The 17,168-nt window shown below is 39.7% G+C and overlaps 1 protein-coding gene across 10 annotated transcripts; it reads right to left on the reverse strand.

Annotated features, from left to right (window-relative positions):
* Positions 1–433: 433 nt before the first annotated feature.
* On the reverse strand, positions 434–16,641 carry KCTD18 (potassium channel tetramerization domain containing 18). 10 transcript variants are annotated; one of them, XR_006284842.1, is made up of 9 exons: positions 15,451–16,228; positions 14,430–14,632; positions 12,105–12,316; positions 10,181–10,374; positions 8,362–8,456; positions 7,949–8,057; positions 3,807–4,467; positions 1,084–1,140; positions 434–646 (listed from the first exon to the last, which is right to left on the reverse strand). XR_006284842.1 is itself a non-coding variant. In XM_043525193.1 (8 exons), exons 3-8 carry the CDS (start codon positions 14,584–14,586, stop codon positions 3,912–3,914), a joined length of 1,314 nt encoding a protein of 437 aa, XP_043381128.1. In that variant the 5' UTR covers positions 14,587–14,632; positions 15,341–15,398; positions 16,237–16,309; the 3' UTR covers positions 434–3,911. The 10 variants fall into 10 exon arrangements, 6 of the variants coding, with proteins under 6 accessions (XP_043381128.1, XP_037768208.1, XP_007071926.3 ...); XR_006284843.1 differs by lacking the exon at positions 1,084–1,140; XR_006284840.1 differs by having other exon boundaries at positions 434–1,140.
* Between the last annotated feature and the right edge of the window lie 527 nt (positions 16,642–17,168).

The following is a 17,168-nucleotide window of genomic DNA, read 5'->3' on the forward strand; positions in this document are numbered from 1 at the left end:
TTGGCCTTACAGATCAGTTTAGGATTGGCCTTTCATGAATAAGGGAGAGGGTGGAAGAAAGTACGTATATATTTGTGGGAGAAGCAGACAAATGGCCAGGCATAGCTGATGTCATTAGCAGAGCAGAAGAGATGACATAAAAAACAAGACTGAACTATCATAATGCTGGGTTCAGAAAACAAGCAGTTTCCCTTCAAGTAACATCATATTTGTTTATAAAAATGACTATTTGCACTGCATGTTGTGGAAGAACTTTCTAAGCTATTTTAACAGTTAGATGAACCCAATACCAGTTACTAACTCTGTAATATTTCTGTGGCTCTTAGCTGAATAACTTTTTAGCACTATCAATACTCTCTTCCTAGACATTCAAAATGAACATGTGCCTATCATATGAAATAACATTGATTTGTTTCAATTAAGTACAAATGAATTCTCCATATTCTAAAGCAGTTTATTGAATTACAGCTGTATGACTCACACGTACTGTTGGTGATAACAGGCGTCTGTCTCACAGCCCCATGCTCAGTCACATGTGAATGATTTTCGAGGCATGAACATGGAATGGTACTCTTCTGCATACTTAACACTTGCACTGCCAAACACTGAGTTGTTTGAAAACACAAAATTCTGCTTATACAGAGGGCTGAAAGAGTGACAATGTTAACAAGAAAATGAACAGCAGTGTTTAATCCATCAAACTAAATAGGCAATACATTTCATACATGAGATCATGGCCATTGGACGCTAGTAGTCAGCACAATGGATTGCTAGACTGAACTTACTTTCTGAATTCAAGTATCAGGGGTAGCCATGTTAGTCTGTAGCCACAAAAATAACAAGGATTCCGGTGGCACCTTAAAGACTAAACAGATTTATTTGGGGATAAGCTTTCGTGGGTAAAAAACCACTTCTTAAGATGCCTGGAGAAGCATCTCTGAATTCAGTTTCTTTTATAGATTTAACTTGGTACATTTTTCAAAGTACCCTGGTTATTAAGCACAATTTGATAAAACACGTAAAATCCCAAATGAAGAACCAAGTCTCATGTTTAATACAACTTCCTCAAATCTTTCATGTTACCTGTATCTGCGTAAGAGTTTGAATGCAGATGTAGAATGCCATACAGGACTTCCTTTGCTGAAACAGACAATTGTGATTTAATGTAACAAATTTTCAAGAGATTAGGCCCCATGCTGCATTTTTGGAGGGGGGGGGGACCAGGGGAATGTAAAAAATCTGCACAAAAACCTTTAACTTGCAAAGATTCCACCCAATGTTCCCTCTTCTCCAAAACACCTAGTGTGTGACCCATGCCATGAAACTACTCACTGACCTGGGAAGTTTCTTTTGGTTTCAGGTTACCTGCATGCTCATAGGCAGGAGCTCAGTGCCATTGCTGCTCCTCACTAAAAATCTCTTTTGATAGTTATAGGTTGGAGCTATTTAATACATAGGACATTTGAAAGTTAACAATTCTATCCAAGCACAAAATTATACACACACTGGTTATGCGAAAGAGTGCAATATCTAGCTTTACAGATTTAAAAAATGGATCAAAATAGATATTTATGTCTCCAACTAAAGGAAAGCATGTTTGTGCCCACTCCATTAATGACGGGCTTGATCCAACTTCCAGTTATGTCAACAGGGAATTTGATCAATCCCTTTAAAAAGAAATCGTGTTTTACTTCCCCACCACCCGCAGTCTGCTCGACTGTTTCATCTACCAGTTGAATCATGTCAAAAAATTAAATTGTAAACTCTGATGCAGGGCCTGTCTTTACTACAAGTACATACAATGTCTAGCACAATGGAGGTCCTGACCAGTGCCTCTAAAGGCTATTGTGATTTTTATTTATTTATTTAATTCTCCTCCAGCACCCTCAGGTTGAGTTTCTGCCATTTATTTCAGTCTTGTGCTGGACTGTTCAGGCTTCTGAGTGACATGTTATGGATTTGGCACTAATACTTATTTAATAATAATAATATTGCAAAAAATTACTTTACTACCAAGGAAGATTACCTAGAGTAAATAGGGAACTGATGCCATCACAGAAAATTGCACAAGATTTTTTCTGAAAAGTGTGTGTGTGTGAAATAATTCCAGACTATTGCTGATCTTTAGTGTATGTTTTTAAATCTTTTAAAATCATCACACATTGAAGAGCAGGTAGGAAGGAAATATTAAGTCTTAGGAAACTCATTTTAGAAAGATAAAAAGTCCATTACAAACAGCGCCATTATACAACAATGAAGTAATGAGTAAACAAAATTGAATATGTATGAAAAAATTGATTTTTCATTCAAACTCTCTTCTAAAAACATTTCAGACTCTAGGGCCAATGGACACAAAGGACTACACAATGTTAGCATTTTTCCATAATGTTTGTTCTTTTCTACATAATCAACCTTTCATTTAAAAAAAAATCCAAGTTTCTATCTTGGCCATTAAAGATGCAAACTGGTCTTCAAAATGTAAGTTGATGGCCAGAAAACTGCAGTTTTGCCGACTTTCATGATATTTGGTGTTTTTCTTAGCACCTCCGCTACAGGAGGCACGTTATTACATGAGAATCTCACTTTTTTAAAAAAAAAATTAATAAAAGCTAAGTTCTAGCCCTCATGGTTGCAGAGTAAAGCTTGAAAAGTCTCATGATTTAAGTCCACCATGTGATTTTTCCACACTTGGGGTTGGCAATGTTAAAACTCTTTTTAGTCAAGCAAGACCAGCAAAGATATGCACTATATAAATCTCATATAAAGCAACATTGGTCTAAACACCCAAGAAGAATCAAGGCACTTCTTCAAGACATTGGCACAAATTCTGCTTTGCTACACAAGTGTAGATCTGCAGTACTCATTGATTTCATTGGTGTTACTACAAATGTACACTGGTGCAACTGAAAGCAGTATTCAGCCCATATTTTTGTTGTTTACCCATTTTTCAAACTCTATTGTTTTGTTGTCTGGGCTTGAAAGAGGCTGAACTTATCCTGTTCGTATGTTGGAGTCCTGCATATATGAAGGGAGTGAGGGGAGAACAAAGCGATCACAGCTGTGTGTCTGGCATAAGAGCCTTACTACAATTGTAGGACAGGACGGACCGTAACGGTGCAATGCCAGGCTGTTTCCAATTTCTAAGGAATACGATGTAAGCCTAGCTCGCCCATTCAATTCTCCGCTGGAGAACACTCCCCCTTGGGAATGTAATACATGTATGTCTCAATTCTATTTCCCCTTACATTTCCTAGTCCCTCCTCTGTGGCAGGTGGGAGGATGGTTCCTTTCATTGCTGTTAAACTGCTCTTCCTATATTCTCCCCAAAAAGCACTTTGAAGCCAGCAACCCTGCTCCTTACTCTTGGTAATTCAGATACCTTTGCAATGTCCAGTATTTTACATACATGGAGAGTAGACGACTGAGTCGGGATCTAAGACTGGATCTCCCGCATTATTAATTAACGTGACCTATTTTTTCCAATTTGAAAATATAAATTTAGGAACCTAACCTTGGTCTCAAATTTTTAAAAACTTGACCTTTATCAATAACGGAATCAGCTAGGTTTCTTTTGCTTGTATGCGTGTATATTCTATTTTTAAAAGACAGTAACATCATGGCAGCTTGATTTAAATAAATATCTGAGAGATGGTCAACATGTGTTGCAAAAATGTTTTTCAAAATCCACACACCCTGCCTCCATCCCAAAAAATATTAAAAGTAAAGCGAGAAAACTCATAACTTACTACAAATTTCAAAACCTTTTGCCCATGTACATTTTACTATTTTTCTCCACAATTTCTTACCAGCTCTAGTAATAAATTATAATCCACGATGTACGATTGTCCCTTGACACCAGGGTCAGAAACTTTTTGTTTAGCATATTATGCCAGGAAATCTCTGCTAAAGAGTTAAACATTATCATCCACTTTGTCATTCTCCATATTATTCTTGATCTTACTATTCACTGTTGATATATCGGATTCTTTCTCTCTTAGCGATGTAGAAGTAGTAGGAATTTCAACAGCAGGAACTTCCTGTTCATCTGTTTTACTCAGTGAGGAAGATGACTGAGATGGTGACACAATACACAATGGAGTCCGCTTCAGTTTTACCACACGAGTGGTCATGGGTTTCTTAGACGTTGAGATGTTGAATGTAGTTTGATATGCTGCCCCATTTTCAGGACCTTCAGTTCCATAAGATGCCTGAGAACTTGTAGGCAATGATGTGCATACTGCAAATTCAGTTTTTGGCACTACTTTGCGCTGTACCGAACTATCACTGCTGGGTCGTTTAAGAGTTACTACAGAATGTGAAGACGTGTTACAGGCAGCTACCTTTAATGAAGCAGAGTTCTTGACTTTGATGTGGGTACTTGTTGAGGGACCAGAAAATCTAATTGGTTTAGGACCAGCTTTAAAGTTTGGACCATCTTCCTCCTCTTCAGTAAAGTCTATTAATCGTCTGTAAAACAAAGAACTGTCTCGTAAAGGAGCAGTCTAGGTATTTTCGTTATTCTATGCATCACACATAATTAAGCTGTAACTATGAAATGGCTTGTCTCCAACATTCATCCACAAATCTGATATTTTGTTTATTCCAAGGTCAGTTGTAATTACTCATTTATGCTACTTAAAGTTGTTAGCAGTCATCATTTCCTATCAGTCATACCCACACATATTTTAACCTGGCATGAAAGGTTTTTAAGACAGTACTATAAGAATATTTTAAAAGGAGATGACATACAGAAAGTGTTACATTAAAATGCATGAGAGAGTAGTGAAGGAGAGTGGGGGAAGCTGAAAATACTCAGATAAATTAGGGTATGGCCAAAGGTCTCCTGTGATACCCAGTAAGAAGACCCCAATATATTAAAAAATGCAAGACCTCAGGTACACAGGAGCACTGACAAGATTACCAAATTAAAGCATGTAAAACAGCTATAGGAAAAGCAAAGATCCCAAATGAAAAGAAGATTCCACTAAAGACTTTCAAGAGAACAAATGAAGGGTAAAGTGAAGGAAAGACAATAGGATCTCACCAAAAAAAGGGCACTTTTATGTTCTTGGCAGAAGTAGCTAGCATTTCTACAATGTTCAACAAACACTTTCTCTCAGTCTGTGTGGCAATGGAAAATGAACAGATGCCAGGAAGATTTAAATTCATCAGGGATATAATAAAAATAAAACTGGTGGAAATCCAGGTCACACTGAAACAGCGGATCAAAAAATTAGAACATGTAAGGGTTGACAAAACAAGGGCTGTATTAAATCCGAGCCAAAAGTAGGTCAAAGAGAGAATTAGCAAATGTACATATAAACCACTCGGGGCGGAGGGTTAAAAAGGGGAGCACAGAGATTGCAGTGAAACCTATATAATTTTGTCAATACTTTTAAAAGGTATTAAGGCAAAAGCCAGGAAACTATTAATCTGTAATGCTGACTGCCACAGTGAAAAAGATAAGGAAATTGTTACTCATTGATAACAGGAGAAAGCCTAGAAAACTGAGTATGAAACAAACTATAAGTATTTGCCATAGGGAGAACTTTGGGCAGTTGACAAAGGAAAGCTGTAGATATAATTGACCTGCAGTTCAGGAAAGATTTCTGTAGTGATCACCAAGAGACATTCAACTAGAAAGCCAGTACTATAAATAGAATGTGAAGTTTGTGAACTACCTGAGTAGTGAAAGAACAGATTTAGATATATGACAAAACAATGGATGATCTTGTAAGTACTTAATGCTTTGGAATAAAAGCAATTGTGGAGCGCCCCATGGATTCACACTGGAAGAATTAACAGTATCAGAGGTCGTTATTCACTAATTTTGTAAAACTGAGAAATCAATATGAAGGATAAAGGCGATACTATTCAGATTGATTTGCAAACCCAGTGTAAGGTAAAGAGACAAAGTACAGTTTTAAAGAGAGACACACGAGAGGGGAATGTATCCTCAATGTCCATATAATACATACCAGAACAAAAGGAGGAAGGGGGAGGAAATGAAAACTAACGACCTAAAATCTTCAACCCACTGCTTATCAGCAGTAATTAAGAGGAAATATTCCCATAGGAATAACTAGGATTATCTAATGTAAACTAAAATAAATTATACAGTGCTTCATCAGAATAATGGGCTAGATCAAGGGTTTCAACTGGGTGTCTGAATCAAGTGCTTTCCTTGCACCAAAATCCCACTGAGCAGGAATCTCACATTTGTGCTTCTGTGTATTGACTGCACCTGTGAAGATGCATCAGAGCACACTGAAATAGACTACAATTATACCATTCTACTGAGCTTCAAACTGCTCTACTTCTGCATCATGAGAGAGGGATGGAGGTAAGTGAAGGAGACAGTGAAGATACAAATACAAGGTAACAGAATTTGGAAGTGTACAGGAGGGAATGGAGGCTCCTTGGCAATCTAATGGGAAAACAGATAACTCAACTGTGACACAGAGACCCCTTGGAAAGGATACTCTGTTTTTTATGAACAACTCTCACCTCAGACCTGACAAACTCATTATACCAAATATCTTGCCTGATGTTTATCCATAAAGAGTAACATGTAAGGTATCTACAGAAAGTGTCTAACTTTTCAAGATTCATAATCATTGTGAGATGTACCTATGGGTAATATTTAAGGAACAATGTATCGATTCTGAAAGTATGCTTTATAGACTTGGACAATGGTAAAGATTAGTCATCGGGATGTCTCAGCAATTTGGGCAAGAGGGAGTTACCCCACCCTGTCTGGCCGGTAATGCAATGCAAAATTCAATTGTTTAACCTTGTGCAATACTAAGACTTTGAATGGGAAACCAGCAGAGGCAATGAAAAACAGTCAAAACCATTTGAAGGGGAAAAAAAGAAACTTTACAAGACAGGGTTTACCCTATCTATGGATAGAAAACAAGTTTATTTTGAATATAACAGGGTAAGGGGAAGGACCTCCATTCACTGAGGGAAACCCCTTGTGGTGGGGGTAGGGTGCGGGGAGGGTAGCGGGGGGAGTGTTTTCATGAATATTTGCTTCCTGGTTTGTCTGAAATCAGCCAACTCTGCAAAAGACCAAACTTTTGGGAGAAAATCTACTTTATTACATAGGAAAGGTAACCATTGATAAGTGTACACCCAAGTTTGCGTTTTATGTTTTTTAATGTTGTAACCACTTGTTTCTACCACTCTCTCTCATTTCTAGTTAAGTCTTTATTCAGTAAACCTAATTTTGTTTTGTTAAAAGTACTCACAAATGCTGTGTCGTTTATAGGTTTGGTGGTCTAAAGTAAACTGGCAAAACTGGGGTACACTGGTCCATTTTAAAGTGTGTGTTTGTGGGGCAGGAGAAGGACTGTAGAATAAGAAAGATCTTCCCACAGGCCAAAATTAAGTTAAATTTCTTCTATTGAGGTCAGATTTGCAGTTCTCTTCCCCCTGATAAAAACCAGATTTTATAGAAATGAAGAAGGTGTAATGAAGAGACAGTGAAGAATGAAAGACAGAAACTTGAAGTTCATAATTATTTCAAAAGCTTACTTAAACGGGATCTAAAATTTTTAAGAAAGAGACTGAGGGCTTGTCTTCACTACCGGGGTAAGTCGACAAAAGTTCCGCTACTCCAGCTACGTGAATATGCTACTCCAGCAACGTAGATTAGGCTGACTTACCCCGGGGTCTTCACTGCGCTGCCTCGACGGGAGAAACTCTCTGGTCAACTTACCTTACTCTTCTCGGAAAGCTGGAGTACTGGGGTCAACCAGAGAGCGCTCTGCCATTGATTTAGTGGGTCTACACTAGAGTCACTAAATTGACCCCTGCTGCATCGATTGCAGCAGCGTTGATCTCCCCGTAGTGATGACAAGCCTGAAGTTGTTTTCTCTTATAAAAGCAGTAATGCATTCTACGGTGCATCTCAAGTAATCAGAGTTTGAATCAGTGAATATACCTTTTACGAACTGGAGGCATATGATGGAGACTTCCTCTCAAAGGGCGTTCTTCAAGAGTCCAACATTCTATCAGCTGGGGCATTCTCCAATAGCTGAAACCTGAAGTTCCTAAGACAAGATACTTAACAACATCTGAGGGAGCATACTCAATGCATGTGTATATATGTAAATGCTAAGAATTATTATTATATTCAAGACCTCTGCTTTAGAATTATGACTGACAGGTATCTGTGCTTCAATACTGTGTGTCTTTTAGGCATTCCACCATAGTGCCTTATGTTGGCCAGTCTATCGCACCTTTGAGATAGTAGCTCGTAGGATGTGAAGCTCAGTACTCCTCGAAATTCATCTCCATTCAACATTCCCACAGAGATATAACTACTAAAATGGAAGAAAAGAATTAATACTGTACCTTTCCCTTCCCAGACATCAAAAGCATCCATCATCTTTTTCAGTTCACTCACTGAATAATAACTCCAGATGTACTGAACATTACTTCCAGCCTCTCTAGAAATATTTTAAAAGTAAAAATTAGGTAGTTAATCTAGTTAATACTTTATAGATGACATATGTTGTACAAAACCCTCAAAACAATATTTCACTCCCTTCCTTTACCCAGAAAGAATCAAGGATTTCTTAGCAGGCTTTTTGCAAAGCGGATATGAAAATGTTATACTTTAACATCCTTTTCATTTCTATGAAACTCAGTACCCCTCTGATCCACCTGTCTTCTGCAAAAAATACCCACTGCTAAAAATGGGCATCAGCAATGCATGCTGCTGAACTGATGCTGAACATGGTTTTCATGCAATGGCTGACGTGGACAAATGGTTTATCAGTTTCAGAAACCTGAGCTGAACAAAATTTGTCCGTGCTTATACCTGTAGCTGAAAAGTGTCCAACTCCAGCTTAACTGCCCCTGCTGCTGACATGAATTGTCAGCAACTGGTATTTATTGTATAGACATGCCTAATGACTTCTGACTCCAACGTTTTCTGAAGGTAACTGACTGACTGTTAGGACTACTTTCCCCAGCTTCTTTTTTCCCAGTATTTTTTTACAATATGATCAGGTTTTGTTCCCACATTTACTACTTTGTTGGTTTGTTTGCCTTCATCTCATCCTGTGGCTGTTTCACAAAAGAAAAGTTACAGAATTCATGACTTAGGCCTGATCCTGCAACTCTCAATGACATGAGTAATTACTATTTAGAGTGACAACATGCTGGGGAACAGACAGTTAAATCCATACATGCCCCCAAGTACTTAGGAAAAGTTAAACTTATTCTAACAAAAAGTTTAGGAAAACCTGTATTTTACAAGAATTAAATGATCTGTATTAAATTTTACCTTCAACTTTTTCTACAGTATATTTAAATTTATGCTTTACTTATATATGACAAACCTAAAACTTTTATTTTAAGCAAAAAATCAAAAGATGTGTAGTGTTACAAAACACACGCCCCTTGATGTACCCTGAGGTACAAGGTTAAAAGCAGAGTGCTTCCAGCCACCCAAAAAAAATGTAGATGTATTAGTAACTAGCATTATTCTTCTTCTTAAAATGCACTACGGTTGTGGTATTGAAGCACATGATTATAGAATTGTAGAACTGGAAGGAACTTCAAGAGGTCTTCTACTCCAGTCCCTTGGTCTAATACTTAGTTCTGCCTTGAGTGCGATCTTGATAGGTGATTGTCTAACCTGCTCTTAAAAACCTCCAGTGATGGAGATTCCACAATGGATTCTATGTCCTTTGATAAGTCTGGGCATAAATTAGGCAGTTTCCTTTTGCCTTCATTTCTTCATTCCCCTGTTGTCTATCTCTTCCTCCTGTCTTGTCAGATAAGCTTTTAAAATGTGACTCCATTAATAACTAACAAACGTTGCATTTGTTTTCTGATCTAAGTATTAATATATACAATTTTTCTTCACTGTTTAATGCAAGTATCTGCCTAAATGAAAACGTAATTTTAAAAGGGAAAGATGTTTTTAAAACAGTTCTTAAAACAAATTGAGGATTTACAGTAACTGTAAACTGGCCACCTTTTGTGGGCTCTCTCTAATTATTGTACTCCCTGCTTAATTTTAGATCTTTACTTTACTAATTTCCAGTAGCAACAACAATGTATTAACTAGATGCTTTCCAAACAGAAAAGAAATTAGGATCCAGCCCTGAGGAACTGACAGTCTCATTTCAGTATGCTCTCTGATGTCCAACAATCATCTTACCTTTTGTACATATTTTTATTATTTATTCTTCCTCCCAGTTCCTTGTCAAGTACGTCAGTCCCATCAGCTTTTGTGGCAAACACACCTATAATCCTACTCTCACAGCTTGCTCCAGATGTGTTGAGGTAGTGCAGAACCCAAACGGTAGGCTTGGTGCAGGCTAAACCATAAGAATCACAGAAGTCTATCAAAGCCTGGGGAAAAAAATATAAAATGTAGGACTTCATGTTGTTATACTAAGAATTTTTTTTAAATGACTACATTTTGTCACATTTAAGTTTATTTGGCTTTAATAATGAACTCTACTAAGTAAATCAATGGTGCAGCTTCATCTAGAAGAGTGTATGCAGTACTAGTCTTCCTACCTCAGAGAATATTGGAAATTGGAGGAAATTCAGAGAACAGCAACAAGAAGATTAGAGGCATGGAAGCAAAATTGAAAAGACTGTAATTGTTTATTTTAGATAGGAGCTGAATAAAAGGAGATATGATAAAAGTATATAAAATAATGGTCTAGAGAAAACAGATCGGGAGCTTCTGTTCATGGTGGCTAGAGATTCTCACATTTAAATGTGATAGGTAACTTGAGCTAATTAGCAATCAAGCATTGTAAAAAATATCCTCTAGACAAACCCTAAAACAGTGACAGATTTCAGAGTAGCAGCCGTGTTAGTCTCTATCCGCAAAAAGAAAAGGAGTACTTGTGGCACCTCAGAGACTAACAAATTTATTTGAGCATAAGCTTTCGTGAACAGTGAGTGCTGCACTGTGTTCCTTCTGTGCCTCAGTGGAATAAACAAAATTCTAACTGCCCTCAGTTTCCATAGATTCTAAGGCCAGAAGGGACCTCTGTGATCATCTAGTCTGACTTTATGTATAACACAGGCCATAGAACTTCCCCCAAAATATTTCCTAGAACATCTTTTAGAAAAACATCCAATCCTGATTTAAAAATTGTCCGTGACGGAGAATCCACCATGACCCTTGGTAAACTGTTCCAATGCCTTATTGCTCTCACCATTAAAAATATATGTCTTCTTTCCAGGCTGAATTTGTCTAGGTTCACCTTTTAGCCAGTGGATCATGTTATATCTTCCTCTGCTAGATTGAAGAGCCCATTATTAAATATTTATTACCCATATAGGTACTTATAGATTGTAATCAAGTCATCCCTTAACCATCTCTTGTTAAGCTGAATAGATTGAGCTCCATGAGTCTATCGTTATTAAACATATTTCTAATCCTTTGATTATTCTTGTGGCTTTTCTCTGAACCCTCTCCAATTTATCAACATCCTTCTTGAACTGTGGGCAACAGAACTGGACAGTGTTACAGCAGCACATACCAGTGCCAAATACAGAGTTAAAATAACCTCTTTACTCCTGAGATGTCCCTGTTTATGCATCCCTGAACTGCATTATCTAAACAGAATTTAGCAGAGTGGTACTGCAATGGTTATGTGGGATGATAGAAGAAAATTAAAATACACAGTTTGTCTTTCAGATCTCAGGAAAAGTTTTCAAGACTGACACAAGAAACATCTTGTAAAGTGATCAAATTAAATCTGAAGTCACTGAAACACAAACATGGAACTTCACAATGCCAATTTTACAAAGTCACTTTTCAGAGAAGACCTGCATTTGAAACTGAAGGTCAAATTTAGAGTACTGCTTTACAGAAAATGTTGACAATTAACTTACAAAAATACAAACCCATAAAAATAGAGGGTGCAGAATGAAGAGAAATGCTGGTGTATCCTTCATTACCATGACTCTAATAGCAACTCTAATAAGTACCAAGTGATTTCTTCCTCTAAAACTCTGAGTTGATTGATGACATATACAGGTTATTCAAATATTATTTGGTACCAACTGAACAATATGAATTATGGAATACTTTTAGAAACATAAGAAAATGCCAAGACCTTTTTAAGTTCTATATTTGACCTTAAAGAATATGTCTCAATTTCATTGGCTAAGTGGTCAGACAGACTGTAAGGATAAGGGATGCCAAAGTAATCTGCCTCTTCCTGCAATGCAATTCGTGTTTGTTCATCTTTAGGAATCCGAACTTCTCCATGAAGATAATCTAAAAGATACTCAAAGAGGTTTCCATCTCGATCAATAAGGCAAGCCCCTGAAAATAAAATAAAATATTTTAAAATACTGTTTGTAATTTAAGACAGAATTTTTTTTATATTTACCAAATTATCAAGTGGTGTATATATGAGACTTCCTTAATAGTTATTTAAAACAGGTATCTTGCTTGGGAGTGGTATCCTTTTCCCAGCAATATGTCATCACTTCTTTTAAAACTGCTTCTTTGCTTCTCTACTATATTTCTTAATTTGAAGATGAACAAATTAAACTCCCAATCCTACAATCCTGGGGTGGAGTCCTATGATAGCTGGAGTCCTAATGAGAAATCTGGAGTCAGTCAGTGCAGATCACTTTAAAGGAAAAGAGCCTCAACTGATTGTACCAAATATAACCTCACGAAAAATGTACTCTATTTAAATGAGAAAATCACACTAACTCTAGATGCATCCAATCTTGATCTTAGGGAGTCAATGTCAAGTTGAAATCCAGTCTGCTTCAAAAAGAGTTTGGTCATTTTGTCTGCAGTACTGCACTTGTCCCTAAGTTTCCCTTTTTGGCTTTTACAATATTCTTCTTATTTGTTTTTTCTAAGATCCACACAAGCAAAAGGAGAAACTGACTGTACAAGGCCAACAATTAAACTGATTATATACAAAGTGCTGTTTTTCTCTGTCTTTCAGCTACAGTAATCTTACATGTAAAAACAGATAAAACATTTCAAACAGAAGTGATTTTTTAAGTTGACTATGTCCCTTCATAAAAGTGAACACACAGTAATGAGTCTAATTCTGCCCCCAATTACAGCAGTGCAATCCCACTCTTTGCAGTGAGGCTGCATAGCTATGTCTTAATGCAGAATTTAATCCACTGCAAATAGTTTAAATCAATCTTTCATATCTAACTTCACTGCTAGTTAAAAAATGCAGTCTTCTCTACCGGCAATGACGCATTCTGGAAGTTATTTTGCACCCTTAATCAATCCCTTCGAACAATGTTTATGGTATGAAGGCTCATTAACCATATCAGAAAATCATTCGTTAGCATTTAACTTTAAAGTTTTCCATTGCCTTATTAAAATTAGTGATAACACTTTATTTACATCAACTTTTGAATATAATGTTATCGTGAACTCTTTAATTCTCAACTTCACTTTCCTATAAAGTCCAGAGATATGTCTGCACTGCAACAAAACACTTGAGGCGGGCCCAGGTCGATTGTCTGAATCGTGGAGCTTGAGCTGCAGGGCTATAAAATTGCAGTGTAGATATGGGGCTCAGGGTGGAGCCTGAGCTCTGAGATCCTGCAATGAGGTGAAAAAGTCCCAGAGCCTAGACTTCAACCTAAGCTTGAATGACTACACTGCATTTTTATTTTGAAAAACAAGGAGGCGGCTAGTAAAACTTCAATCAATCATAAAAGATTTTATCCCTAAAAACTAAACGCAATTTTTAAAGAAAAAAAGTGTTCTCTAATTTTGTGGTGTCCCTAACTGAAGGCTAGTGGCTTGATTTTTTCAGAAGTACCTACCACCCACAAATCCCACTAAATTAATAAAAAGAAAAGGAGTACTTGTGGCACCTTAGAGACTAACCAATTTATTTGAGCATAAGCTTTCGTGAGCTACAGCTCACCTCATCGGATGAAGTGAGCTGTAGCTCATGAAAGCTTATGCTCAAATAAATTGGCTAGTCTCTAAGGTGCCACAAGTACTCCTTTTCTTTTTGTGAATACAGACTAACATGGCTGCTACTCTGAAACCACTAAATTAAAAGAATCTGGAGGTGTTCACCACCTTTGCAATTCAGGCCGTAGGATTGTATCCAAATATCAGCTTTATAATTTATCACTACTCCATCCTCTTACAGTGTCTCTGATTCTGGAGACTTGACTCAGATTACCTGAGAAATATTCTTGTCCCTTTCTATGTATTACTTTTATTTATTTTCCTATGTGTAACCAGAGCTTTCATAGGTGTGTCTTAAGATTGAAAGAATATATTATGGCAGTTTCTGCCTATTAGTTACAGTAACTAATACAGTACCTCTGTAACTTGAATACTGCATAACATAAAGTATTTAAACTGACAATTTAAACTGATTCTAAAGCCCACCTGAGCAGATGTTAGATATGTACAACTTAGATTTATTTACCAGACTCATCTATTTTTAGAGGAAAACGTCCACTGAACATGGATGCTAGCATTGAATCCTTAAAGCGGCATAAAGATTTGCGTCTGGCTGTGTACACACAACCTCCCACATTAAGTCGAAGAATATCTAGCACCTCTTCAGTCTTGCCGTCTTCCATTGCATTTGCAAATTTCAATATTAAGATAGTTATGTTCTATTAAATCCTGTAATAAATGTGCAGAAATAAATATAGTTAATTCTAATACAAAGAAAGCATATTTCATACAACACATTTAAGTAAATATTTCTGTTCAACTTGGGCATCTTGATGTAACACAATAAAACAAAGCCAAAAAATACCGTACATCTATCTTGAAAATTATCCTGAAAATTTACTAGTGCCCAAAAGCAAATCATCTGCCCTTATGCCAATGTTAAAGAAAAAAAACCTGTGTATCTCACTAACTCAGAAAAAAAAACAAAAAATACCAAACACACACACAACTACTCTCCCTATGCAAATGCGTACATAGCATTTTGCCTGGCCACTCTACCATGTGAAAGTAGTGGTGGAAGACTATGGAATAAAAATCTTAGGTATTTTTCGAAACATTTAAAAATTGGACATTGGTGAAAAACTGCATAGTTCAAAGGACTACTAATGGGATGTGGTGCCTTTTGCCTCTTCAAAAACCTGTTTTTAATTTGTGTTGCTGAATAGAGGTCGGTGTTGTCAAAACGTGGTTTCACCTCTCCTACTGAGAACGTGAGACTTTGGTGGGGTTCCCTGTGGATGCAAGCGTCTACTGGCATTGAGCTGACTGCAGATGAGGGCCCAGTATGATTTACATTTTGGCATAAACATCGGAAGAGAAACTTCAATATTTGTTTTTAAAAGTATATATTTTGTATATTAATACTTCACACTCAACCCTTCTGAGGATCTTCCAGTCAGTCACAAGTATGAACGGATTAGGCCTTGCACGATCACTTGAGGAGGTAAAAGACATATTAGAATCCTTTTAATTACGGCAGCCATTACCAAAGCAAGATTGGCATCTGTTCCTCGGGATTCCCAGGCTGCCAGTCTCCCTGGCTGGCGAGGCAGCTGCCTCCAAGAGGGGAATGTTTTAAAAAGGCCACGGCGCGCCCAGCCTTTGCGAGGGTATTTTATTCATGGAGTGAGTTGCGGAGGGTCCCAAGTGCTTTTTACCCGGTCAGCGTCTGTGCTGCCGGGCTACCCCCAGGGAGTGTAGTTTTCCCTTACACGGTGCAACGCCACATGTGACCGGCCGACCACCACCCAGCATCGCACACAGATCCGTGAGTCCCCGGCTGCCTTCACGCCCCCAACGCGGCTGGGTTAAAAGCAGCCCCAGGGAGCGGCGGGAGCCGCCGGTGAGCGGTGCCTGCCCTCGGGCGCCCCCTCCCGCCCCCACCGGGCAGTCGGGCGGAGCTCGGGGTCGCCCCTCGCTTCCCGCGGCCGGGCCGCCTGCCAGCGCCACGCTCGGCCCAGACCGGCCGGCCTGACCCGGCACGTCCAGCGGGGCGCGGCGGCGGCGCTGCCGGGCTCCCGAGGGGAGACGCCGGCCCGGCTCCCCGGGAGGAGGGGAAGCGCCTCCTGCGCTCGGGCCAGGCAGTGGCGAGGGCCGTATTTCACCTAACGGGCGCGCCGGCCCGGTGAATCGCAGGAGCAAGGGAGCGGGCGGGCTCTCCGCTCAGGCCCTCTCAGCGTAGCCCCCGGGAGAAGCCAGGCCGCGCCCGCCCTGAGCGGCCGCAGCGAGGGGCTGGGGGGCGCGAACCGGGGGGCGTGAAGAGGAGTCGGTACCTGCTCCGCCGCCCCCGGGGCCGGGATAGTAACCGAGCGCAGGCCCGCCGCCACCGCCGCCACAACAGGGACTGTCCGTAGTCCGCACAGCGCCGCCCTGCGGCCCCGCCGGCCGGGGAGCCCAGCGGCTGCGCCTCGGAGCCGGGCCGTGGGGCCAGGGAGTGAGAAGGGACCCCCCACCCTGCACAGCAAACTGCCCCGTGTCCCCCATGTGGGGCGGGGACCCGCACCGCGACTCCCCAGCAGCATCTCTGCCCCAACTGTGCTGGGCGTGACACTGTGTCGTGACCCCCCCATCCGCTACCCCTCTCATCCCTACCTGGGGAGTGAGCTGAGGGGGGCTGGTCACGTTTCTCAGCGCTGGAGTTTCAGGCTAGCTGCAGACTCCAGCGGAGCGAGGTCCCTGTAGTGACACTCTGGTTATATGCTTGAGAACATAAGAACGGCCAGAGTGAATCAGACCAATGGTCTGCCTGGCCCCCTGTCCTGTCTTCAGGCAGTGAACAATGCCAGATGCTTCAAAGGGAAGGAGCAGAACAGGGCAATTGTAGTCTGTCCTTCCATCTGCAGACCCAGCAGATTCTGTGGTTTCTGCACTGATCAAAAAGGTGTGGCCAGACACAGAGATCTGCAGCATCTGTCTCAGCTCTGGTCCCATTAGATTCCCTGCCCCCCTCCTTCCAGTGCCAAGTAGTATTTTCAGAACTACGATCCACCTACACAAAATTTGGTAGAGAGGTGGATCCTCACTAGATCTGATGCCACCAGCAGGTTTATTACTATAATTTTAAATGTTGGATTTTCGTCATTCTGAAAGTTTAATACGTTCTGTACACCAAACTGGTTGTTGGTGGCAAGGAGCACACAAGCCTGATTTGGAGGGTCTGGAGGGACAGCACCAGTTGGTCAGAAAACTGAGGGATGGAATTGCT

This window comes from Chelonia mydas, chromosome 11, assembly GCF_015237465.2.
Source record: "Chelonia mydas isolate rCheMyd1 chromosome 11, rCheMyd1.pri.v2, whole genome shotgun sequence".
Classification (NCBI taxonomy): Eukaryota; Metazoa; Chordata; order Testudines; family Cheloniidae; genus Chelonia; species Chelonia mydas.

Excerpts from the sequence above, each read along its gene's own strand:
- KCTD18 (XM_007071864.4), bottom strand. The coding sequence starts at position 14,586 with ATGGAAGACGGCAAGACTGAAGAGGTGCTAGATATTCTTCGACTTAAT. Across the intron at positions 8,457-10,180 it reads AATAAAAATATGTACAAAAG|AGAGGCTGGAAGTAATGTTC; the intron begins GTAAGATGATTG and ends AAATATTTCTAG. Across the intron at positions 8,058-8,361 it reads TGATGTCTGGGAAGGGAAAG|GAACTTCAGGTTTCAGCTAT; the intron begins GTACAGTATTAA and ends ATCTTGTCTTAG.